The following is a 27,314-nucleotide window of genomic DNA, read 5'->3' on the forward strand; positions in this document are numbered from 1 at the left end:
TAAATACATAAAAGAATGAACGAACTGCGCTCCTTCGTTATCTGACATTTTTTATCTTCGTATGCAGCAGATTTGTTCAAAAGCTTCTACATGAGAAGAAAAAAAAACCTCTTCATGCAGCCTTCAACTTGACATTTAGATATATTGACGATGCTTTATCGATATGAAGATAATCATTTTCATTCATATGTCGATTCGGTATGTCCCCGTGAAATCGAAATAAGATACCAAAGTCCTCCATAACTGCTTCTTACTTAGATGTTTTATTGAAATAAAATATCAGTGGAAACTAACAAATCAACTTTACGATTAACTGGATGATTTCAGTTTCTCAGTCGTCATTATTCCAATATCTATGTAGCAATATTCCATTATCACCTGCATATGGTGTTAATATTCCTCAATTTATTCGATACATGAGAGCTTGCTCTGCATATCATCATTTTTAAATCGTACAGGCTACTGACAAACAATTCCATGGTGCAGGGATTTCAGGAGTCTTGTTTAAAGTGAACATTTCGCAAATTCTATGATCGTTATAATAATCTAATTTGCCAAACGGCCTATCGTTGGAATAAATGCTGTCTGACTTGCTTCATGTCAATTGTTAGACTCTCCTTGGTAGGTCGTTTTTTTTACTATGAAGGACTCCATTTACATTGTCAATATATTGGGTTCGCGTGTGACCAGTCAACTAGGGATGCTTACTCCATCTGGACACCTCATCCCTCCTCTGTAATTTCCAGGGGTCCGTGTTTGCCCAACTTTGGTTTTTTTGTATTCCTTAAAGGAGTTATGGGATTGATCTGTATAATAATTCACCTTTCTCATCAAGACAAGAGATACGAAATGTCTATTTAAATTAGTGATATTGTATTTTCTGGAAAAAACAATAGTCTTGGCATAGCTACTTTTATCTACAGGGGGACAGAGCAGATGCAGGGAGAGTAGTTTTTCAGCTATTGTTATCTACATAAATCAATAATGTAACAGTCTCAATTTTATAATTCGCTGTATTTTGTCCATATATTGCATTATATTGATGTTTAAAACAAATAAATCAATAGATAGCTGTTCTAGAACAAATATACACAGTCTCAAATACACAGATAATTGTACATTTGAATAAAGCTAGTACTGCAGTAGTAAAATGAAGCTGACAACTGTAAGAACCACGTGGGTTCCTTCAGCATATCAGCAATTCACATTCTATCCATATCTATCTTATAGACTACAATATACATACAATATACATACTACATGTAAACAAAGATTAGCAGCTAGAGTTATGAAATAGTCCACGAATCTACAATGAACTTATCACAACAATACAATACAGTAAGTTGAATCAGTGATATACTTTCTGAATTTCAGAGAAAGGGTTTATCTTTTTGTTAATTCATGAGTCATTTCCTTTTGAATTTCAGCATCCTTCTTTACATTGACGCTAATTCTTCCTCTTTATCTCCCATCATCTTTCTCCTTACTCGCCTTACTGTTGCCGCCGTTATCTGTGCTTCTCCTCTGACGTTCTCCCTTATTGCTGTCATCGCTTCCTGCACTAGTTTGGTCATCATCGGTTTTCTTACTTTTGTTATTATCGTCTTTATCTCCTTTGTCAGCATTTCGTTCTAAAGATAGAATTCAAAGAAAAATTAAATCACATTCAAAGAAACATGGAGAGGCACAGTCTTTTTAACCGATGAAGAACACAATTATCTTACAAATGATAGAGCAGGAAATGGGTCAGTTAGATAGATGGATAGATAAATATCTATTCAAAGGCAAGTTTTAAAAGTTGAAAGTACAATAAGTAAGTCAAAACATAAGAATATTAGCAACATATATATATATATATATATATATGTGATAAGAATATGAAAATACAAGGGATATTTTTAAAAGTATTTACATATAATAGAAATATTTGGAGATAAATATAAATAAACAGACGTACATAAGGTATAAAAATAACAACAACCTAATTAACCAATAATGAGTCTGAAATAAGGATTAAAAGTCTGCTGACCAGCTTTTAGAATACACTATGTTTATATATACGTTTGGTTTAGTATATACCAGGGCACAAAACTGTTCTTGTAACGGTTTGTTTTGAATTTTGGTAAATAATACTTTGAGGAGTTTCTTCGATTATATAGATTTTCAATTTGAAAGAAAGAAAATAAATATTCAGAAAACATCTTATGTACATGTATTAAACACTATTTTGAACGATGACATTTTTAATTGAAAGTGTTTTACGATGACATATGACATCCCTATCATATTGATAAGGTAATCGTTCTTGGAATCCCATGTTGGTGTTGGGGGATCGGTTCATAGTACGGAGGTTTCATGCCTTCATATTCTTAAAGTAATTATATCACTGACATTTGAAAGATTTTTGAGGTTCTTTCTTTTTTTTTTTTTTTTTTTTTTTTTTTTTAGATATCTATCCTTTTGACATATTTTAGCTCACCTGCACTGAAAACTCAAGTGAGCTATTCTGATCACCGGTTCTCCGTCGTCTGTCCGTCTATAAACTTTTCACATTTTTCTCCAGAACGACTGGATCTATGTCAGTCAAAATTAATTCACATTATCCATGGGTGAAGGGGATTCATGTTTGTTCAAATGAAGGACCATGATCCTTTCAAAGGGAAGATAGTCACGCAAATTCAAAAATAGGGTGGGATCATTTAAAAATGTTCTCAAGAACCAATGTGCCAGAAAAGTTCAAATCTACATGTTGCTTCCTTACATAATGGAAATTCAAGTTTGCGCAGATCATGGCCCTTAGTGGTAAGGTGGGGTCACAATAGGGGATCAAAGTTTTACATTCGAGAATATAGGAAAATCTTTAAAAACTTTTTCTCAAAAACCACTGGGCCAGAAAAATTCAAATTTACATGAAAGGTTCCTGACATACAGTAGATCCAAGTTTTTGCAATTCATGGTCCCCCGGGGTAAGTTGTGGCCTCAATGGAGGATCAAAATGTTATATGTTGATATATGGGGAAATCTTTATTTTTTCAATCGCTTGAAATATAACAGGGAAAAAAAACCAAGTCCATGAAGGAACCTGTCTCCCATTTATCTACAACGCCCAGGCTGACACAGCAGTTAGAATAGAGTTTTCTGATAAATGTTTCTATAACTGATGCAAAATTTGAATAAGTGTTGTCTACGGATAAGGAACTACTGCTTCTACACGGACTCACCATGGGAAGACATAACTTTATCACTAAATACAAAAAGTAATAATTGATAAATCAAAGTATACTTGAAGTAAGTAATTGATGATACTTTCGATTTAGTTTGTGAGGTTTTCAATCCTTAATAAATTGACTTCTAAGAATGCTACAAAGATAACGTCACAAATCATTAAAGTTGTTTGAATGAGGGAACAAGCAAATTGTCAAAAGAATTTCACAAAAAATAGACTTTATATCAAATTAATGAACTCCGAGTGAATTATACTACAATAATTTAATTTAGGTAATTTTACTAACCCTACCATGGGTGTTCTTAAAATCATGTGATTTTCTTTAAACATTGGTCTGGGCTTTATGGGGGATACATTTTCTGATTCTGAAGACGTTCGATAGATAACACTTAATTGTTATTTTGGATTTAAAACAATTTCGGTTGAGCATCACTGAAGAGACATAATTTGTCGAAATGCGCATCTGGTGCATCAAAATTGGTACCGTACAAGTTTTACATTATGACCCCTGGGTCGAGGCCTCTTCTGATGGACTGTTAGTCCCCGAGGGTCTCTAAAGCCCAGTAGCTAAGTACTTCATTACTAGCTTGAAAATACGGATGTATATTTAATTGCTATTATAAAATTTAGAAATTCATTTCAAAATTATGGATTATCTCCCTCACGCATAGTTCTTATCCTTAAACGAATTTGACTCCACTTTTTGGCACAATGTTTTTGCCTATAATAGCTCTAAAACTTAATTGTTATTTCGGATTTCAAATATTTCCGTTGAGCATCACTGAAGGGACATAATTTGTCGAAATGCGCAACTGGTGCATCAAAATTGGTACCTTACAAGTTTTACATACAAATTCTGGACAAAAACTGGGCATTGCTGTTCTTAGTTATCTAATACGTGGTACTACACTTGATTTGAAAGCATATGAAAAAATGAGCAACATTACAATTCCGTGTAAGAATGAAAATCTCTTTCAATACCGAAGGGAAATTTCTCTTCGAAAACTTTTATTTAATTTTTAGCTCTCCCCTTTATTTTAAAGATTCAATGAAAAGAAAGCTCTGTATTTTTGGGCCTTAAATATAACAAAAAAGAAGGAAATATGTAAGTGATCTCGAGTAAGTACATACTCATTTTCCTTATCAAAACAGAAAGGCATTTTCTGTGGTTAACAATCTGGTTTGTCACATTTAAGATGTTAGTTTTTATTGAAGTTTATTTAATGTTTACTTAATTTGATAATTAACGAGTCCTGACATTGACATATAATTAGGCGATTATTCTGTGATAATGTTTCTAATTTTTGATTTACTTATTGCACTTTAATTAAGATATGTTAAATAGGAAAACCGTACAGGCAAAAGACAAAATGATAGTGTTTTTCTTTTAAATTTGCGTTTTATATAACCTTGTACCTTCTTGTTTTTCTTGTTGTTCTTTCTTCTTCTTTCAGATCATACCAGCAATAGGTATCAATGCAAATCTTTGCACTATCCCAGTGTGGTATCCCACTAACTTGTGTGTTGGCAATAAAATCCTTTATGTTAAAGCATCGTATCATCATGAAGTGAAAATAATTGGACAGCTATACAGTAAATGAAGATGGATATTTTCTATTCGGTTTTATTTTTATTAATTTTCACAGAACTGTAAAATAACACATGTATGTATTATACAATAAAACAGTCTTACCAGTACTATATGAAAGGTGAAAATAACGAGCAGTGATCAATCTCATAACTCCCATAAGCAATACAAAATAGATAGCTGGGCAAACACCGGCCCCTGGACACACCAGAGGTGGGATCATGTGTCTAGGAGGAGTAAGCATTCCCTGTCTATATCTAAGTTTAAGACTATGTCTGTCAACAGATCAGATGTTGAAAACATTGTCCGCCATTTATCCCTTTAACTTTTGAATCTGCTGTTGAATGAAAAATGCTGCAAAGTGTTATATCTAATGATGAATAGTGATGATCTCATACCCAAAGCAATCCAAACAATGGAGCACTGGATTATCTGTAAAAGTTTCCGCCAAAGAGTTATTTAAAACGTGTTGTGAAACAAGCATTGATGTCAAAGTTCAGTGGCGACAATACAGAACATTTTTTGTGTCTTCCTACGAAATATTACCTTAGACAAATCAATTCTATTTCAAATCAACGTTGTTCATTCTGTAAAGAAAATATAGAGACATTCATCACATTTTGTAACTACATGTAAAACTTATACGGTACCAAGTTTGATGCACCAGATGCGCATTTCGACAAATAATGTCTCTTCAGTGATGCTCAACCGAAATGTTTGAAATCCGAAATAACTATGAAGTTTTAGATCTAAATATAGCCAAAACAAGTGGAGCCAAATTCGTCCAAGGATAAGAGCTATGCATGAGGGAGATAATCCATAATTTTGAAATGAATTTCTAAATTTTATAACAGCAATTAAATATACATCCGTATTTTCAAGCTAGTAACGAATTACTTAGCTACTGGTCTGTAGAGGCCCTCGGGGACTAACAGTCCACCAGCAGAGGCCTCGACCCAGGGGTCATAATGTAAAACTTATACGGTACCAATTTTGATGCACCAGATGAGCATTTCGACAATTATGTCTCTTCAGTGATGCTCAATCGAAATGTTTGAAATCCGAAATAACTATGAAGTTTTAGATCTAAATATAGCCAAAAACAGCATCTAACACTATGGAATATTCATGTTTTCATTTTAGAAAAAAAATGCCATAAATTTTTTATGTGATTTTTGGTAAAACGCTTCTCAGTGTTATTGTTATAATTCTATATACCAAAAATAAACTTTTCATCTGTTCAAAATAAAACTCCATATTACTGCGTTAATGCATTACCTTGTTCTCAAATACATGATCGAAAAATTTGTTTTCTTGAATGAAAGGTGAAGATAACGAACAGTGATCAATCTCATAACTCTTATAAGGAATACAAAATAGAGGGTTGGGCAAACACGAGTCCCTGGATATATCAGAGATGGGAGCAGGTGTCTAAAAGGAGTAAACACCCCTGTCGACCGGTCATGCCCGCTGTGAGCCCTAGATGTTGATCAGGTAAATGGAGTTATCTGTAGTCGAAATCAGTGAGCTAAGAACGGTCTCGCAATTGGTATGGTATGAAACACATCCAGGGGCGTAGCTAGGACTGTTTCAATGTATAGGCAGGTGTGATGAAACTAAAGGTTTCACTGAGCTCCGAAGCGCCGAGGGGGTAGGTACAGGAGGGGGTGGCCCCATCTCGGTGGTGGTCGCGGGTCACCCCCGGTAGATTAAATATTGTTTAACGTCCCTCTCAAGAATATTTCACTCATATGGAGTCGTCACCACTGCCGGTGAAGGGCTGCAAAATTTAGGTCTATGCTCGGCGCTTATGGAGGGATCTTTATCGTGCCACACCTACTGTGAAACGGGACCTCGGTTTTTGCGGTCTCATCCGAAGGACCTCCCCATCTAGTCGCCTCTTACGACAAGCAAGGAGTATTGAGGACCTTATTCTAACCCGGATCCCCACGGGATACCCCGATAAATTTTTTGAAATATTAGGACTCGTTTGCACTACTCTGAGCATCAAAATGATTGCAATAGACATTAAAGGGACTGGTTCACGATTTTTGAAAAAAAATATTTTGCATTTTGGATGTTAAACATTAAACATATAACTCATTTGATGTTGACAGCCAAAATTTTTACTTTCTGAATGCAAGAATAAAAGGAACATTTTAGTTTTAAATATGTGTTGTGTAAACAAAGACTCGAGTCTTTTTATGTAAACAAACAAACCAGTGACATATTAATTTTGCAATATAAACCGTCTTAATTTCGCATAGTCACAAGTTTTAACTTTTAGATGACACATTCTACTCAAAGAATGCTTGAAATGTGATAGATATGCTAAACTTAATCAATATCCATTTCTTTTTACAATTTCGTAAACAATAACATACAGCAATCTTTGTTTACAAAACAAATAACAAACTCTCAAAAATGAGCTTCTGTGATAATGTATGGCCTTACATTTTATGTGAAATGGTTTAAACAGTAGGTTTTGATCATTAAAAGTGAAAAAACAAAATTTTCGGAGAAATCGTGAATCAGTCCCTTTATATTGCACAACTTTTGGAAAATTTAAACTGTTAAGTTCGAGAGCGAGTCACCAAAGTTTGGAAACAAATATGTAAACATTATATAGAATACATTATTAAAAGAAAAGGTCCGACAGAATAATTTTATATCCGATTTTAAATACTAGAAATATATATGTTTATTTTGCAAACATTTATGGGCAAAAATGTGTTTTGAAAATAAAGGGAAAAATGTGTAGGCACGTGCCTACTTGAGCCTACCGAAGCTATGCCCCTGACGTCAGACAGTATTTGACCAAATGTTAGGTTGTATTGGCAAACTAAATCGTTATAACAACCATAGATTTTGCAAAATGCTGACATTAAACCTCTGCACCATCAACGTGTTTGTATGCAGGTGATAATGGAATATTGCTACATAAATATGGGAAGTTGACGATGGAGAAGCTGAAGTCATCCCGTTTGCCATAAAGTTGAGTTGTTACTTTGCCCTTAATATATACTTTCAATAAAATATCTAAGTATAAAGCAAATGTGGACGACTCTGTGGTGTATCTTATTTCGAGCCCAAAGGGATATATCGATTTGACATATAAATGAAAGTTATACATTTATTGCATTATAGTGAGAGAGATATGAAGATTTTTTCACCGAAGAAAAATTGCCCTCGGAGAATATGATTTTTCTTGAGTGAATAAATCTTCATATTTCCCGAACATTCATGCAATGAATTGTTTATTATACCGAAACAAAGCAAGACTACAAAGGTGCATTTGAAATTGGAGTCCGCTCATCTATACATTGTATGAAGCTGAGATCGTCCTAACGGTAACACTGCGCCGTCAACGTATTACGGTAGAAGGTACAAACTAAGAAATACATTGATGCAAGGTGAAGATAACGAACAGTGGTCAATCTCATAACTCCTACAAGCAATGCAAAATAGATAGTTGGACAAACACGGACCCCATTGATATGATAACCAGTTTTTGTATTTCCATTCTCCTTGAATGCTGATTTACTTCCTTGTTTTTGTACCAACTAAAACCATGCAATTTAACTGTGTATCAGAGACCCGTATATTTTGTGCCTTATGAATTATGGAAGTAGAATGACTTGGACTTATTGTGACGTCACGATACACTTCGTCTACCTTGACGTTAAATTCATGGAGAATGCACGAGCCATCCCAAGGGGTAAATATGACAGGGAGATATGATGTTTGAGAGGGAGATATGAAGTTTTGTCATCCCAGGCACGTGACCGTCTAGACCAATCAGATTATGCGTTGCATAGAATTCTAATACTGAGGTATAATAATATTGTTAATAGATAAAACGTCGATATATCTAAATATTGAATTGAAGGGTACATCAAGATATTTTTTCTTCTCATCAAGATATTTTTTCTTCTCATGTAGAAGTTTCTGAATAAATTCTGCTTCTTATGAATATAAAAACAGGTCAGCTAACAAAGAAGCACAATTCGTGCCCATTGAAATCCCGACAAACTGTTGGAAGACCTGATCACTAAAGACCACGAAGATATTGTCAATGACGAGCTCTAGCGTATTTTTTATTTCAACTTCAGAGTACTTGTGCGTGGAATCAGAGTGGTGTTTAACAAGGTAATTTTTAAGATGACTAGCAATATTGCTACATAAATATGGGAAGTTAACGATGGAGAAACTGAAATCATCCGGTTTGTCATAAAACGAGTTGCTAATTTGCCGTTAATATCTACTTTCAATAAAAAATATCTAGGTATGAAGCAACAGTGGACGAATCTGTGGTGTCTTTTATTTCGGTTTTACAGGGAATCCTTTTAAGGAGATATAATCAAGAATAATTGAATTTGTGTTTTTTTTTGTTTTTGTTTTTTTAACTCTTAACAACTTCTGAACTACAATCCCTTATACTTGTATAAATGTTTTCATGTATAATGAAAAATCAAGTTTATCAAAACCGTTCAACCCCGGGATCAGCCTGGAACCCCGAAATGGGGGAGTATGATGTGTGAAATAATTTCAAGAATTCTTTTCTTTTATGATTACACTTATTTTGACTACGGATAACTCCGTTTACTTGATCGAGATATAGGCCTCACGGTGGGTGTTACCGGTCGACAGGGGATGCTTACTCCTCCTAGGCATCTGATCCCACCTCTAGTATATCCAGGGGACCGTGTTTGCCCAGCTCTCTATTTTGTATTGCTTATAGGAGTTATGAGATTCATCACTGTTCGTTACCTTCACCTTTCACAATCGGGATTCAAGATTTTCTTCATCATTTCCGTTGAATTCGACACGGCAGTAAGAGAGGTTTAATGTTTTACAAAGTAATGTATTATTTTAGGAAATTCTTGACAATTATATTTTCCCCTCAAGACCCACAACGATACAGAATATCAAATCAAAATGAAAACAATATCATACAACATAGGACTAAAAACAAATCTTCAAAGTGTTACATCGAAACATACCGAAAAATTCTTCGAAGACTTTCTCAAAAGCGAGATTGTAAAGTGATAAGTTGATATGCAAACAGCTTCATATGATGCAGATTTAACCATGTTCACACCATGAACTCCAGCTTCAGGTAAGTCGCAAAAGAGGGTAAATTATTCCAGGATTCAAATCCTAAAAAATGTGAATATGCAATTGCTCAGGTGAGCAATATGACCCATGGTCTCTGAATTAAATTCTTTAAAATCATAGGCGTGAATTTTTTCATTTTCATTAGGAACAGTCGGTGTTCCAGAAACTCTGTAGTATTGAAATTAACACACTTAGATGATTATAAGTCACTGACGTTGGGGTTCTGCGATGTGTAATTATTTGAGCGCTGACGTGTTAAATGTATTATAAAATTGTGTACATCTATCTGAGATGCGCTTTTCAGCAATATCAAGGTTAGAACAGCCACATTCATCAGAGTTGCCTCCACTCTCCCGCGTCTAGGGGGACCCTGGTTAGAATAGGTCCTTAGTACCCCTTGCTTATCGCAAGAGGCGACTAAATGGGGCGGTCCTTCGGATGAGACCGCAAAAACTGAGGTCCCGTGTCACAGCAGGTGTGACACGATGAAGATCCCTCCCTGCTCAAAGGACGTAAGCACCGAGAATAGGCCTAAATGTTGCAGCCCTTCACCAGCTGTGGTGACGTCTACATATGAGTGAAAGATTCTCGAGCGGAACGTTAAACAATATTCAATCAATCAATCAAAATCACTATCCTGCACTGTAATTAACATTTGAATGAATTCCTTGTGATAGAAGTACATACGAATTACAAACCACGTCCACCGGTCATGCTGTCTGACAGCCACCATTGTTTTGTATTAGCTTGGAAACCTGAAATCGATCAAGTTATTCTAGAGTTAAATTGAAAATGTAATTGACAGTGCAACAAAACACACGACTGTTCAATACCTAGCTGGTTACTAAGACTTCATCTTGAAGGTGTACACTGTAGATTGAGGATATACACTCTTATGGGTATTAATTTTCATGATTTGAGAAACGGTAACAAAATTCATTTTGGTCTTGTTATATCCTTGTCGAACAAAATATGCATATTTTAGAATTTCAAAATTTATGAATTTTAATTGACATTGAGGTTGTTCGTCATTTTTATAATGGATGACCATATCTACGCGACATAGATCTTGATCAAAATATTTTTTTTAATTCCGCTTACTGAAATGACCTATTTCTGTATAAGAAGCTGCATCGAACAATGGTATTTTTGTAGATGTTAATGTTTGCTGTCAAGTTTTTTACATCTATAAAATTAATACCTCTGCTTCGTTGATCCCTGCCATAAGTAACGACTATATAAGCATCCAAAACAGAACGTAGATATATAGCTACCTCCAGTGCAGTCATTGCGTCAACGTATTGGTTAAGGTAAGAAAATACCGTTGTTTTCCTTGCACTGCATATTAAAAAATCATTTTAGGTCTAGTCGCATTGTAAGAACAGTTTGTGTGATGAATCCGTTGTCAGCTTAAATTTCTGATCATGTAACCTCTAGCATGCTACTTTAAAATTTATCTCTCCTATCAGTTATCCCAATGCATTTTATATTATATCTACTTTTACTTGTTTTCAGAATTTAGTATTATACGCTACGAACTGATACAGTGCTGCAGAATGAAGAAATTTCTTGTTTTTCTGATCATCGGCCTAATTTTGGTGGAAACCTTTGCCAGTGAGTTAATTATTTTCTTCTTTCTCTGTAGAAAGTTGAGTAAGGGACCTTGGGGTATGTACATGGACATTAATCCCTGTTAAACGTCACCCCATTCATAAAAATCACATTTTTTTCTCAGTGAATATATAGTAAAATAGGTACAATCGTAATGAAATCAGAAGTCCGAAGCTGGGAGAACGTCTATTATTTTATCCAAGAAGTTGAATTTCTTGATGTGAGAAATTTAAATTTCAAACTTTATATTCAAGTTCCTGTAGAAAATATTCTTGGAATTCGTAATTGACAACTTCATTTATCTGCTTCGTGTAAGATCATTTAGTTCTTCATCGGTTAAAAAGACTGACTCTCCATATTTGTTGGAGTGTATTTTAGGTTTTTGATTTTAATTTTATCTCTAGGTCGAAGTGGTGGCAATGGAGATGATGACGACAAGAGTAACAAAAATGGCGATGATGACAAAGATAATGGAGGTGGCAGTAATAAGGGAGGTGGCAGTAATAAGAGAGGTGGCAGTAATAAGGGAGATCGTCGAAGGAGAAGCGCAGATGATGACTCTAGCAGTAAGGAGAACGGATATGGTGGAGGAGGACGATAGAGGAATTGGATTCACTATAGAGAAGAATGCTGGAAATGAAAAGAAAATCACTCATGCGTTAACCTTAAGATAAACCCTTTTCCTTAAATTCACAAAGCTTATTACTGATGTACATCACTGCACGGTATTGCTATAATAAGTTCATTGTAATTAATAGAGTTTTATGTAAATGCGGTTTCCTTTTTAAAAACCTTGTTGTGAATCGGTTTACAACTCTAGCTTATCTATGTAGTATCTCTTTGTAGTTCATAATGTACGTATGGATAGAATGTGAATTACTGTTATGCTAACGGAACCCACGTGGCTCTTACAGTTGTCAATTTCGCTTTACCACTGACGTACTAGCTTTTTAAAATGTAAAATTGTCTGTATGTTTTAGACTGTGCATATTTCTTGTAGAACAGATATTTATTGATTTAGTTGTTTTACAACATCAACATTAGACAAAATACAGCAAATCATAAATTCCAGAGTGTCGTTATTTATTCTATAGGTGACAATAGCTGAATAACACTATTCCCCATACACCCGCTGTGTTCACTACAGAGGAAGGCACCTATATCAAGCCGTTTTACTAATTATTCAGAAAAGAAAATAATACTACTTTAAAGAAAAAAATCTGATTTTGAAAATTATATCTTTGGAAAAAGAGGTATCTCTTTAACTTAAGATATATATTTCACTTAGTGGAATATCTCTTTTTGAGAGATATCTATTTCACTTAGTGAGATATCTCTTGAACTGAAAGGGATATCTACATGGAAAAAGGATTCGCGGCAGGTGTGACTGATCGATAGTTGATGCTTACTCCTCCTAGGCACCTGACCCCACATTTGGAGTATCTAGAGATCCGTGTTTGCCCAACTCACTATTTTGTATTGCGTATTGGATTTGTGAGATTGATCACTGTTCGTTTTCTTCACCATTCACAAAAGAGACATCTGTCTAAGCTAAACAGATATTTTCCATACATATTTCAATTCTAGTCGAATATATACGGAATTCTCCCAGAATTGTCCGACATAGATGACGATTTTGAAGTGAACACAGGTATTGCTAAATATGAATTGTAACTGAATTCATATCACTTTTTCAACGCAACATCTTTTGTTGTTAATTGTAGTCTCCCCTTCATTGTTCTTGCTTGTTTATTGTCTAATGTTTCAAAAGGCGCTCGAAGTAATGCTGATACTTTGTCAAGAATATCGTTAAAAGGTCTACTTGATAGATGTCATTGTTTTAAATGACATTGTCTTGATTTTATTAGAATTATCGCTCTTTGTTTGCTCTAGAACGGTATTTCCAAATCTGTATCTCGTGTCAAATCTTGAAGAGGGAGGAGGCATTAGTCCAATTATGACATGTCTACAATGTAGGTATCTTTAGCTACTGAAATTCTGTGAATATCAAACAAAAGGTTTTTGTCTCTGCCTAATCACTCAGTTCACACCAATTCCAAGCTTCATGGTTGGGTAACCGTGCCATTATATCTTTAATTATCAAACCAAATATTATCAATGATTGGTAACACCCAAGGGCAAGGCGTAATGATATTCAAACACAATTTGTCAGTCATCAAAAATTGGCATTGGACCTTCAGTATAAATAGATACATAAAAGAATGAACGAACTGCGCTCCTTCGTTATCTGACATTTTTTTAATCTTCGTATGCAGATTTGTTCAAAAGCTTCTACATGAGAAGAAAAAAACCTCTTCATGCAGCCTTGAACTTGACATTTAGATATATCGACGACGCTTTATCGATATGAAGATAATCATTTTCATTCATATGTCGATTCGGTATGTCCCCGTGAACTCGAAATAAGATACCAAAGTCCTCCATAACTGCTTCTTACTTAGATGTTTTATTGAAATAAAATATCAGTGGAAACTAACAAATCAACTTTACGATTAACTGGATGATTTCAGTTTCTCAGTCGTCATACTTCCAATATTTATGTAGCAATATTCCATTATCACCTGCATATGGTGTTAATATTCCTCAATCTATTCGATACATGAGAGCTTGCTCTGCATATCATCATTTTTAAATCGTGCAGGCTACTGACAAACAATTTCATGATACAGGGATTTCAGGAGTTTTGTTTAAAGTGAACATTTCGCGAATTCTATGATCGTTATAATAATCTAATTTGCCAAACGGCCTATCGTTGGATCAAATGCTGTCTGAGTTGCTTCATGTCAGTTGTTAGACTCTCCTTGGTAGGTCGTTCTTGGAACAATTGTTTTGACTATGAAGGACTCCATTTATATTGTCAATATATTGGGTTCGCGTGTGACCAGTCAACTAGGGATGCTTACTCCATCTGGACACCTCATCCCTCCTCTGTAATTTCCAGGGGTCCGTGTTTGCCCAACTTTGGTTTTTTTTGTATTCCTTAAAGGAGTTATGGGATTGATCTGTATAATAATTCACCTTTCTCATCAAGACAAGAGATACGAGATTTGTCTTTAAATTAGTGATATTGTATTTTCTGGAAAAAACAATAGTCTTGGCATAGCTACTTTTATCTACAGGGGGACAGAGCAGATGCAGGGAGAGTCGTTTTTCAGCTATTGTTATCTACATAAATCAATAATTTAACAGTCTCAATTTTATAATTCGCTGTATTTTGTCCATATATTGCATTATATTGATGTTTAAAACAAATAAATCAATAGATATCTGTTCTAGAACAAATATACACAGTCTCAAATATACAGATAATTGTACATTTGAATAAAGCTAGTACTGCAGTAGTAAAATGAAGCTGACAACTGTAAGAACCACGTGGGTTCCTTCAGCATATCAGCAATTCACATTCTATCCATATCTTTTTTGAGGTTCTTTGTTTGTTTTTTGTTGTTGTTTTTTTTTTTTTTTTTTTTTAGATATCTATCCTTTTGACATATTTTAGCTCACCTGCACTGAAAACTCAAGTGAGCTATTCTGATCACCGGTTCTCCGTCGTCTGTCCGTCTATAAACTTTTCACATTTTCATCTTCTCCAGAACCACTGGATCTATGTCCGTCAAAATTAATTCACATTATCCATGGGTGAAGGGGATTCATGTTTGTTCAAATGAATGGCCATGATCCTTTCAAAGGGGAGATAGTCACGCAAATTCAAAAATAGGGTGGGATCATTTAAAAATGTTCTCAAGAACCAATGTGCCAGAAAAGTTCAAATCTACATGTTGCTTCCTTACATAATGGAAATTCAAGTTTGCACAGATCATGGCCCTTAGTGGTAAGGTGGGGTCACAATAAGGGATCAAAGTTTTACATTCGAGAATATAGGAAAATCTTTAAAAAATTCTTCTCAAAAACCACCGGGCCAGAAAAATTCAAATTTACATGAAAGCTTCCTGACATACAGTAGATCCAAGTTTTTGCAATTCATGGTCCCCCGGGGTAAGTTGTGGCCTCAATGGAGGATCAAAATGTTATATGTTGATATATGGGGAAATCTTTATTTTTTCAATCGCTTGAAATATTTAAGCGAGGGCTATCACTTTTAAGAAAATATAACCTATTAGATATATTCGGAACTATTTTTCGGTGTGTTTTTCATACATGTATATAGATTCTGTATGGCTAGATCTTGTACACAATGGTGTTTGATCTTTTGACCTTGGAGTTTGACCTACTTTAAATAAACCTATTCAATATCTCCTATTTTTAAAACTATTTAAGGTAGGGCTTTTATATTCTTGAGCGATATCTTGTTATTTTTTGAAGTTTGACATTGTGACCTTAACCTGGAAGTTTGAAATACTTTTAAGAAAATTCTTAAGTTCTTAATATCTCCTGAACTATCTAAAATGGAGCTTTCATATTTTGTGTAAAGGTTTCTTATGACAAAGTCTACATATCCTGACATGATCAATGATCGTTTGGCCGTGGTCTGGGAATTCATTTTCAGCTATGTTTTGATCTTTTGGGGCTAGGTTGGGACCACAATATGGGGTCAAAAATGTTCATGGGAATAAAGATTGATAAAAAGATCTTTTAAAATTCACAACAGCTGAACAATGGCAGGGCGACGGTGATTAAGGTGAGCGATGTTGCCCATGGGTCTCTTGTTTCTCTCTCGTATGGATATACAATATGTTGTACACAAGTATATACATGTAATGCTATATGTGTCTTCAAATATATATTGGGAATCAGATAATGAAAAGCGACTTTCAATGCTAAGTTTGATTTCAATAATTTTAATCATGTTTGAATTCTTTACATGACTGAAGTAATTCTTTGCTTAAGATGGGTGCTTTGTTTATATTGCACACAAAACAAACGAAGAACATGAGGGTGATTTGTATTTTTCCCGGGGAGGGTGTGTGCGCGATTTGTTAATCGTCATCTTAAAGTACGAAGACTGATGATTATGACGTGTACAGCAAGTTACAGATTCGTGCGACATCTATCGTTAATTCTCATAATGTCTCCTATTCTTTGCACGTTACATCGCTATATGTAGCGTTAGATCTAATGTTGACTGTTGGTTTTGCATGGGTGGTCGTTCTGCAACGGAGTCCATTGATTTTGAAATTGAGTCTATTGATTGTGTTTTAAGCTAGTTTTTTTTTTATGAATTTCAGTATGTTTTGAAAATCGGTTAATTGTTCGTTTTGTATTAGCATCCTGTTAAATGTTTACTCTTTCTGTCGCCTATAAACCTCCTAGTCACGACACTAACGCTCGAAGTACTAAACCAGTGCCAGTTAGTGTTGTTATCATACAGTGTGAGAGTTCTTTACTTAGGATATTTTATAGACACAATTATGTAATGCTATTCAAACAAATTTTTCATTCAAATTATACATAGCTGTCTAGAACTGAGCATTGTTTTTGCATGTAAAATGTCACATATACTTTGAAATTGAAATATGGGGCATCAAGATGACAAAATGCAGTAAGACAATTACCAAAAAGTTCACATCATTAAAATTCACAAAGGAAATTATGTCTCCAAGCACAAAACAAAATCAAATAAATTTCAATGCTAAAATTAAAGAATTATAACAGGAAAAAAAAACCAAGTCCATGAAGGATCCTGTCTCCCATTTATCTACAACGCCCAGGCTGACACAGCAGTTAGAACAGAGTTTTCTGATAAATGTTTCTATAACTGATGCAAAATTTGAATAAGTGTTGTCTACGGATAAGGAACTACTGCTTCTACACGGACTCACCATGGGAAGACATAACTTTATCACTAAATACAAAAAATAATAATTGATAAATCAAAGTATACTTGAAGTAAGTAATTGATGATACTTTCGATTTAGTTTGTGAGGTTTTCAATCCTTAATAAATTGACTTCTAAGAATGCTACAAAGATAACGTCACAAATCATTAAAGTTGTTTGAATGAGGGAACAAGCAAATTGTCAAAAGAATTTCACAAAAAATAGACTTTATATCAAATTAATGAACTCCGAGTGAATTATACTACAATAATTTAATTTAGGTAATTTTACTAACCCTACCATGGGTGTTCTTAAAATCATGTGATTTTCTTTAAACATTGGTCTGGGCTTTATGGGGGATACATTTTCTGATTCTGAAGACGTTCGATAGATAACACTTAATTGTTATTTCGGATTTTAAAAAATTTCGGTTGAGCATCACTGAAGAGACATAATATGTCGAAATGCGCATCTGGTGCATCAAAATTGGTACCGTACAAGTTTTACATTATGACCCCTGGGTCGAGGTCTCTGCTGATGGACTGTTAGTCCCCGAGGGTCTCTAAAGCCCAGTAGCTAGGTACTTCGTTACTAGCTTGAAAATACGGATGTATATTTAATTGCTATTATAAAATTTAGAAATTCATTTCAAAATTATGGATTATCTCCCTCACGCATAGTTCTTATCCTTAAACGAATTTGACTCCACTTTTTGGCACAATGTTTTTGCCTATAATAGCTCTAAAACTTAATTGTTATTTCGGATTTCAAATATTTCCGTTGAGCATCACTGAAGGGACATAATTTGTCGAAATGCGCATCTGGTGCATCAAAATTGGTACCTTACAAGTGATAGATACAAATTCTGGACAAAAATTGGGCATTGCTGTTCTTAGTTATTTAATACGTGGTACTACACTTGATTTGAAAGCATATGAACAAATGAGTAACATTACAATTCCGTGTAAGAACGAAAATCTCTTTCAATACCGAAGGGAAATTTCTCTTCGAAAACTTTTATTTAATTTTTCGCTCTCCCCTTTATTTTAAAGATTCAATGAAAAGAAAGCTCTGTATTTTTGGGGCTTAAATATTACAAAGAAGAAGAAAGTATGTAAGTGACCTCGAGTAAGTACATACTCATTTTCCTTATCAAAACAGAAAGGCATTTTCTGTGGTTAACAATCTGGTTTGTCACATTTAAGATGTTAGTTTTTATTGTATTTTATTCAATTTTTACTTAATTTGATAATTGACGAGTCCTGACATTGACATATAAATAGGCGATTATTCTGTGATAATGTTTCTAATTTTTTATTTGGACGGCAGTAATAGGCAATAACGATCACGAATCCAAGGAACTTATTGCACTTTAATTAACATATGTTAAAAAAGGAAAACCGTAGAGGGAAAAGACAAAATTATAGTGTTTTTTTTTTTAATTTGCGTTTTATATAACCTTGTACTTCTAGTTTTTCTTGTTGTTCTTTCTTCTTCTTTCCGATCATACCAGCAATAGGTATCAATGCAAATATGTGCTCTATCCCAGTGTGGTATCCCACTAACTTGTGTGTTGGCAATAAAATCATTTATGTTAAAGCATCGTATCATCATGAAGTGAAAATAATTGGATAGTTATACAGTAGATGAAGATGGATATTTTCTATTTGGTTTTATTTTTATTAATTTTCACAGAAATGTAAAATAACACATGTATTACCAGTACTAAATGAAAGGTGAAAATAACGAGCAGTGATCAATCTCATAACTCCCATAAGCAATACAAAATAGATAGTTGGGCAAACACAGGCCCCTTGACACACCAGAGGTGGGATCATGTGTCTAGGAGGAGTAAGCATTCCCTGTCTATATCTAAGTTTAAGACTATGTCTGTCAAGATATCAGATGTTGAAAACATTGTCCGCCATTTATCCCTTTAACTTTTGAATCTGCTGTTGAATGAAAAATGCTCCAAAGTGTTATATCTAATGATAAATATTGATGATCTCATAACCAAAGCAATCCAAACAATGCAGCACTGAATTATCTGTAAAAGTTTCCGCCAAAGAGTTATTTAAAACGTGTTGTGAAACAAGCATTGATGTTAAAGTTCAGTGGCTACAATACAGAACAGTTTCCTGTGTCTTCCTATGAAATATTACCTTTGATAAATCAATTCAAATCAACGTTGTTCATTCTGTAAAGAAAATATAGAGACATTCATCACATTTTGTTACTACCTGTAACACTATGGAATATTCATGTTTTCATGTTAGAAAAATAATGCCATAATTTTTGTTAATTTTATTTTTGGTAAAACGCCTCTCAGTGTTAATCTTATAATTCTGTATACCAAAAATAAATTTTCATCTGTTCAAAATAAAACTCTCCATATTACTGTGCTAATGCATTATCTTGTTCTCAAATACATGGTCGAAAAGTTTGTTTTCTTGAATGAAAGGTGAAGATAACGAACAGTTATCAATCTCATAACTCTTATAAGCAATACAAAATTGAGGGTTGGACAAACACGAGTCCCTGGATATATCAGAGATGGGAGCAGGTGTCTAAATGGAGTAAACACCCCCTGTCGACCGGTCATACCCGCTGTGAGCTCTATATGTTGATCAGGTAAATGTAGTTATCTGTAGTCGAAATCAGTGAGCTAAGAACGGTCTCGCAATTGGTATGAAACACATCCAGGGGCGTAGCTAGGACTGTTTCAATGTGTAGGCACGTGTGATGAAACTGAAGGTTTCACCGAGGCCCGAAGCGCTGAAGGGGTAGGTACAGGAGGGGGATGACCCCATATCGGTGGTGGTCGCGGGTCACCCCCGATAGATTAAATATTGTTTAACGTCCCTCTCAAGAATATTTCACTCATATGGAGACGTCACCACTGTTGGTGAAGGGCTGCAAAATTTAGGCCTATGCTCGGCGCTTATGGAGGGATCTTTATCGTGCCACACCTACTGTGACACGGGACCTCGGTTTTCGCGGTCTCATCCGAAAGACCGCCCCATTTAGTCGCCTCTTACGACAAGCAAGGGGTATTGAGGACCTATTCCAACTCGGATCCCCACGGGATACCCCGATACAAATTTTGAAATATTAGGACTCGTTTGCACTACTCTGAGCATCAAAATGATTGCAATAAACATTAAAGGGACTGGTTCACGATTTTTGAAAAAAAATATTTTGCATTTTGGATGTTAAACATTAAACATATATTAACTCATTTGATGTTGACAGCCAAAATTTTTACTTTCTGAATGCAAGAATAAAAGCAACACTTTAGTCTTAAATATGTGTTGTGTAAACAAAGACTCGAGTATTTTTATGTAAACAAACAAACCAGTGACATATTAATTTTGCAATATAAACCGTCTTAATTTCGCATAGTCACAAGTTTTAACTTTTAGATGACACATTCTACTCAAAGAATGCTTGGAATGTGATAGATATGCTAAACTTAATCAATATCCATTTCTTTTTACAATTTCGTAAACAATAACAAACAGCAATCTTTATTTACAAAACAAATAACAAACTCTCAAAAATGAGCTTCTGTGATAATGTATGGCTTTAAATTTTATGTGAAATGGTTTAAACAGTAGGTTTTGATCATTAAAAGTGAAAAAACAAAATTTTCGGAGAAATCGTGAATCAGTCCCTTGAAATATTGCACAACTTTTGGAAAATTTAAACTGTTAAGTTCGAGAGCAAGTTATTGTGATCACCAAAGTTTAGAAAAAAATATGTAAACATTATATAGAATACATTATTAAAAGAAAAGGTCCGACAGAATAATTTTATATCCGATTTTAAATGCTAGAAATATATATGTTTATTTTGCAAACATTTATGGACAAAAATGTGTTTTGAAAATAAAGGGAAAAAATGTGTAGGCACGTGCCTACTTGAGCCTACCGAAGCTACGCCCCTGACGTCAGACAGTATTTGACCGAATGCTAGGTTGTATTGGCAAACTAAATCGTTATAACAACCATAGAGTTTGCAAAATGCTGACATGAAACCTCTGCACCATCAACGTGTTTGTATGCAGGTGATAATGGAATATTGCTATATAAATATGGGAAGTTGACGATGGAGAAGCTGAAATCATCCCGTTTGCCATAAAGTTGAGTTGTTACTTCGCCTTTAATATATACTTTCAATAAAATATCTAAGTATAAAGCAAATGTGGACGACTCTGTGGTGTATCTTATTTCGAGCCCAAAGGGATATATCGATTGGACATATGAATGAAAGTTATACATTTATTGCATTATAGTGAGAGAGATATGAAGATTTATTCACAGAAGAAAAATTGCCCTCGGGGAATATCATTTTTCTTGAGTGATAAATCTTCATATCTCCCGAACATTCATGCAATAAATTGTTTATTATACCGAAACAGAGCAAGACTAGAAAGGTGCATTTGAAATTGGAGTCCTCTCATCTATACATTGTATGTAGCTGAGATCGTCCTAACGGTAACACTGCGCCGTCAACGTATTACGGTAGAAGGTACAAACAAAGAAATACATTGATATGATAACCAGTTTTTGTATTTCCATTCTCCTTGAATGCTGATTTACTTGCTTGTTTTTGTACCAACTAAAACCATGCGATTCAACTGTGTATCAGAGACCCGCATGTTTTGTGCCTTATGAATTATGAAAGTAGAATGACTTGGACTTATTGTGACGTCACGATACACTTCGTCTACCTTGACGTTAAATTCATGGAGAATGCACGAGCCATCCCAAGGGGTAAATATGACAGGGATATATGATGTTTGAGAGGGAGATATGAAGTTTTGTCATCCCAGGCACGTGACCGTCTAGACCAATCAGATTATGCGTTGCATAGAATTCTTATACTGAGGTATAATAATATTGTTAATAGATAAAACGTCAATATATCTAAATATTGAATTGAAGGGTACAGCAAGATATTTTTTCTTCTCATGTAGAAGTTTCTGAATAAATTCTGCTTCTTATGAATATAAAAACAGGTCAGCTAACAAAGAAGCACAATTCGTGCCCATTGAAATCTCGACAGACTGTTGGAAGACCTGATCACTAAAGACCACGAAGATATTGTCAATGACGAGCTCTAGCATATTTTTTATTTCAACTTCAAAATACTTGTGCGTGGAATCAGAGTGGTGTTTAACAAGGTAATTTTTAAGATGGCTAGCAATATTGCTACATAAATATGGGAAGTTAACGATGGAGAAGCTGAAATCATCCGGTTTGTCATAAAACGAGTTGCTAATTTGCCGTTAATATCTACTTCCAATAAAAATATCTAAGTATGAAGCAACAGTGGACGAATCTGTGGTGTCTTTTATTTCGATTTTACAGGGTATCCTTTTAAGGAGATATAATCAAGAATAATTGAATTTGTGGTTTTTTTTTTAGACCTCTTAACAACTTCTGAATTACAATCCCTTATACTTGTATAAAAGTTTTCATGTATAATGAAGAATCAAGTTTATCAAAACCGTTAAACCCTGGGATCAGCCTTTAACTCCAAAACGGGGGAGTATGATTTGTGAAATAATTTCAAGAATTCTTTTCTTTTATGATTACACTTATTTTGAGTACGGACAACTCCGTTTACTTGATCGAGATATAGGCCTCACGGTGGGTGTTACCGGTCGACAGGGGATGCTTACTCCTCCTAGGCATCTGATCCCACCTCTGGTATATCCAGGGGACCGTGTTTGCCCAGCTCTCTATTTTGTATTGCTTATAGGAGTTATGAGATTTATTACTGTTCGTTACCTTCACCTTTCACAATCGGGATTCAAGATTTTCGACATCATTTCCGTTGAATTCGACACGGCAGTAAGAGAGGTTTAATGTTTTACAGTAATGTACTATTTTAGGAAAATTCTTGACAGTTATTTTTTTTCCTCAAGACCCACAACGATGCAAAATATCAAATCAAAATGAAAACAATATGATACTGCATAGGACTAAAAACAAATGTTCAAAGTGTTACATCGAAACATACCGAAAAATTCCTCGAAGACTTTCTCAAAAGCGAGATTGTAAAGTGATAAGTTGATATGCAAACAGCTTCATATGATGCAGATTTAAGTATGTTCACACCATGAACTCCAGCTTCAGGTAAGTCGCAAAAAAGGGTAAATTATTCCAGGATTCAAATTCAAATCCTAAAAAAATGTGAATATGCAATTGCTCAGGTGAGCGATATGACCCATGGTCTCTGAATTAAATCATAGGCGTGATTTTTTTTCATTTTCATTAGGAACAGTCGGTGTTCTAGAAACTCTGAAGTATTGAAATTAGCACACTTAGATGATTATAAGTCATTGACGTTGGGGTTCTGGGATGTGTAATTATTTGAGCGCTGATGTGTTAAATGTATTATAAAATTGTGTACATCTATCTGAGATGCACTTTTCAGCAATATCAAGGTTAGAACAGCCACATTCATCAGAGTTGCCTCCACTTTCCTGGGTCCAGGGGGATCAGGGTTAGAATAGGTCCTTAGTACCACTTGCGTGTCGCAAGAGGCGACTAAATGGGGCGGTCCTTCGGATGAGACCGCAAAAACTGAGGTCCCGTGTCACAGCAGGTGTGGCACGATAAAGATCCCTCCCTGCTCAAAGGCCGTAAGCACTGAGCATAGGCCTAAATTTTGCAGCCCTTCACCAGCAGTGGTGACGTCTACATATGAGTGAGAGATTCTCGAGCGGGACGTTAAACAATATTCAATCAATCAATCAAAATCACTATGCTGCACTGTAACTAACATTTGAATGAATTCCTTCTGATAGAGGTACAAACAAACTACAGACCACGTCCACCGGTCATGCTGTCTGACAGCCACCATTGTTTTGTATTACCTTGGAAACCTGAAATCGATCAAGTTATTCTAGAGTTAAATTGAAAATGTAATTGACAGTGCAACAAGACGTCTTAAAATGTCCTGATCAAAACACACGACTGTTCAATACCTAGCTGGTTACTAAGACTTCATCTTGAAGGTGTACACTGTAGATTGATGATATACACTCTTATGGGTATTAATTTTCATGACTTGAGAAACGGAAACAAAATTCATTTTGGTCCTTGTTATATTCTTGTCGAACAAAATATGCATTTTGTAGAATTTCAAAATTTGTGAATTTTAATTGACATTGAGGTTGTTCGTCATTTTTATAATGGATGACTATATCTACGCAACATAGATCGTTATCAAAATATTTTTTTTAATGCCGTTTACTGAAATGACCTATTTCTGTATAAGTAACTGCATCGAACAATGGTATTTTTGTAGATGTTAAAGTTTGCTGTCAAGTTTTTTATATCTACAAAATTAATAGCTCTGCTTCGTTGATCCCTGCCAAAAAGTAACGACTATATAAGCATCCAAAACAGAACGTAGATATATAGCTACCTCCAGTGCAGTCATTGCGTCAACGTATTGGTTAAGGTAAGAAAATACCGTTGTTTTCCTTGCACTGCATATTAAAAAATCATTTTAGGTCTAGTCGCATTCTAAGAACAGTTTGTGTGATGAATCCGTTGTCAGCTTAAATTTCTGATCATGTAACCTCTAGCATGCTACTTTAAAAATTACCTCTCCTATCAGTTATCCTAATGCATTTTATATTATATCTACTTTTACTTGTTTTCAGAATTTAGTATTACACGCTACGATCTGATACAGTGCTGCAGAATGAAGAAATTTCTTGTTTTTCTGATCATCGGCCTAATTTTGGTGGAAACCTTTGCCAGTGAGTTAATTATTTTCTTCTTTCTCTGTAGAAAGTTGAGTAAGGGACCTTGGGGTATGTACATGGACATTAATCTCTGTTAAACGTCACCCCGTTCATAAATATAACATTTTCTTCTCAGTGAATATATAGTAAAATAGGTACAGCCCTAATGAAGTCAGAAGTCTGAAGCTGCGAGAACGTCTATTATTTTATCCAAGAAGTTGAATTTCTTGATGTGAGAAATTTAAATTTCAAACTTTATATTCAAGTTCCTGCAGAAAAGATTTTTCGAATTCGTAATTGACAACTTCATTTATCTACTTCTTGTAAGATCATTTAGTTCTTCATCGGTTAAAAAGACTGACTCTCCATATTTGTTGGAGTGTATTTTAGGTTTTTGCTTTTAATTTTATCTTTAGGTCGAAGCGGTGGCAATGGAGATGATGATGATAAGAGTAACAAAAATGGCGATGATGACAAAGATAATGGAGGTGGCAGTAATAAAGGAGGTGGCAGTAATAAGGGAGGTGGCAGTAATAAGGGAGATCGTCGAAGGAGAAGCGCAGATGATGACTCTAGCAGTAAGGAGTACGGACATTATGGAGGATAAAGGAATTGGATTCATTGTAAAGAAGAATGCTGGAAATGAAAAGAAAATCACTCATGCGTTAATCTGTTAACCTAAAGATAAACCCTTTTCTTAAATTCACAAAGCTTATTACTGATGCACATCACTGCACGGTATTGCTATTATAACTTCATTGTAATTAATAGAGTTTTATGTAAATGCGGTTTCCTTTTTTAAAAAAACTCGTTGTGAATCGATTTACAACTCTCGCTTATCTATGTAGTATCCCTTTGTAGTTCATAATGTACGTATGGGTAGAATGTGAATTACTGTTATCCTGAAGGAACCCACGTGGCTCTTACAGTTGTCAATTTCGCTTTACCACTGACATATTAGCTTTTTTTAAATGAAAAATTGTATGTTTTAGACTGTGCATATTTCTTGTAGAAAAGATATTTATTGATTTAGTTGTTTTACAACATCAACATATAGACAAAATACAGCAAATCATAAATTCCAGAGTGTCGTTGTTTATTCTGTAGATGACAATAGCTGAATAACACTATTCCCCATACACCCGCTGTGTTCCCTACAGATAAAGGTACATATGCCAAGCCGATTTACTAATTATTCAGAAAATAAAATAATACTATTTTAAAGAAAAAATTCTGATTTTAAAAAATATATCTTTGGAAAAAGAGATATCTCTTTAACTTATAGTATATATCCCACTTACTGGGCTATCTCTTTTATATTGTGAGATATCTCTTGAACTGAAAGGGATATCTACACGGAAAAAGGGTTCGCGGCAAATGTGACTGATCGATAGTTGATGCTTGCTCCTCCTAGGCACCTGACCCCACATTTGGAGTATCTAGAGATCCGTGTTTTCCCAACTCACTATTTTGTATTGCGTATTGGATTTGTGAGATTGATTGCTGTTCGTTTTCTTCACCATTCACAAGAGATATCTGTCTAAGCTAAAAATATATTTTTCATGCATATTTCAGTTCTAGTCGAATATATACGAAATTCTCCCAGAATTGTCCGACATAGTTGACATATCACTTTTTAAACACAACATCTTTTGGTGTTAATTGTAGTCTCCCCTCCATTATTCTTGCTTGTTTCTTGGCTGATGTTTGAGAAGGCCCTCAAAGTAATGTTGATACTTTGTCAAGAATATCATTAAAAGGTCTACTTGATAGATGTCATTGTTTTAAAGGACATTCTCTTGATTTTATTAGAATTATCGCTCTTTATTTGCTCTAGAACAGTATTTCCAAATTTGTATCTCGTGTCAAATCTTGAAGAGAAAATACGGATTAGTACAATTATGACATGTCTACAATATATGTGTTTTTAGCTACTAAAGTTCTGTGAATATCAAACAAAAAGCTTTGTCTCTGCCAAATCACTCAGTACACACTAAGTTCAAGCTTCATAGTTGGGTCACCGTACCATTATATCTATAATTATCAAACCAAATATTATCAATGATTGGTAACACCCAAGAGCAAGTCATAATGATATTCCAACACAATTTGTCAGTCATCAAAATTGGCATGGGACCTTCAATATAAAAAAAAATACGTAAAAGAATGAACGAACTGCCCTCCTTTGTTAACTGTCATTTTTTATCTT

At 34.7% G+C, this 27,314-nt stretch overlaps 2 protein-coding genes across 2 annotated transcripts; both read left to right on the forward strand.

Annotated features, from left to right (window-relative positions):
- Nucleotides 1–11,138: 11,138 nt before the first annotated feature.
- LOC125666842 (uncharacterized) lies at nucleotides 11,139–12,614 on the forward strand. The gene is made up of 3 exons (XM_048900168.2): nucleotides 11,139–11,242; nucleotides 11,448–11,546; nucleotides 11,948–12,614. Exons 2-3 carry the CDS (start codon nucleotides 11,489–11,491, stop codon nucleotides 12,142–12,144), a joined length of 255 nt encoding a protein of 84 aa, XP_048756125.2. The 5' UTR covers nucleotides 11,139–11,242; nucleotides 11,448–11,488; the 3' UTR covers nucleotides 12,145–12,614.
- A 12,123-nt stretch (nucleotides 12,615–24,737) lies between these two features.
- LOC130050978 (uncharacterized) lies at nucleotides 24,738–26,189 on the forward strand. The gene is made up of 3 exons (XM_056152027.1): nucleotides 24,738–24,816; nucleotides 25,022–25,120; nucleotides 25,522–26,189. Exons 2-3 carry the CDS (start codon nucleotides 25,063–25,065, stop codon nucleotides 25,710–25,712), a joined length of 249 nt encoding a protein of 82 aa, XP_056008002.1. The 5' UTR covers nucleotides 24,738–24,816; nucleotides 25,022–25,062; the 3' UTR covers nucleotides 25,713–26,189.
- Nucleotides 26,190–27,314: the final 1,125 nt, after the last annotated feature.

The sequence above is a fragment of the Ostrea edulis genome, chromosome 10, assembly GCF_947568905.1.
Source record: "Ostrea edulis chromosome 10, xbOstEdul1.1, whole genome shotgun sequence".
Classification (NCBI taxonomy): domain Eukaryota; kingdom Metazoa; phylum Mollusca; class Bivalvia; order Ostreida; family Ostreidae; genus Ostrea; species Ostrea edulis.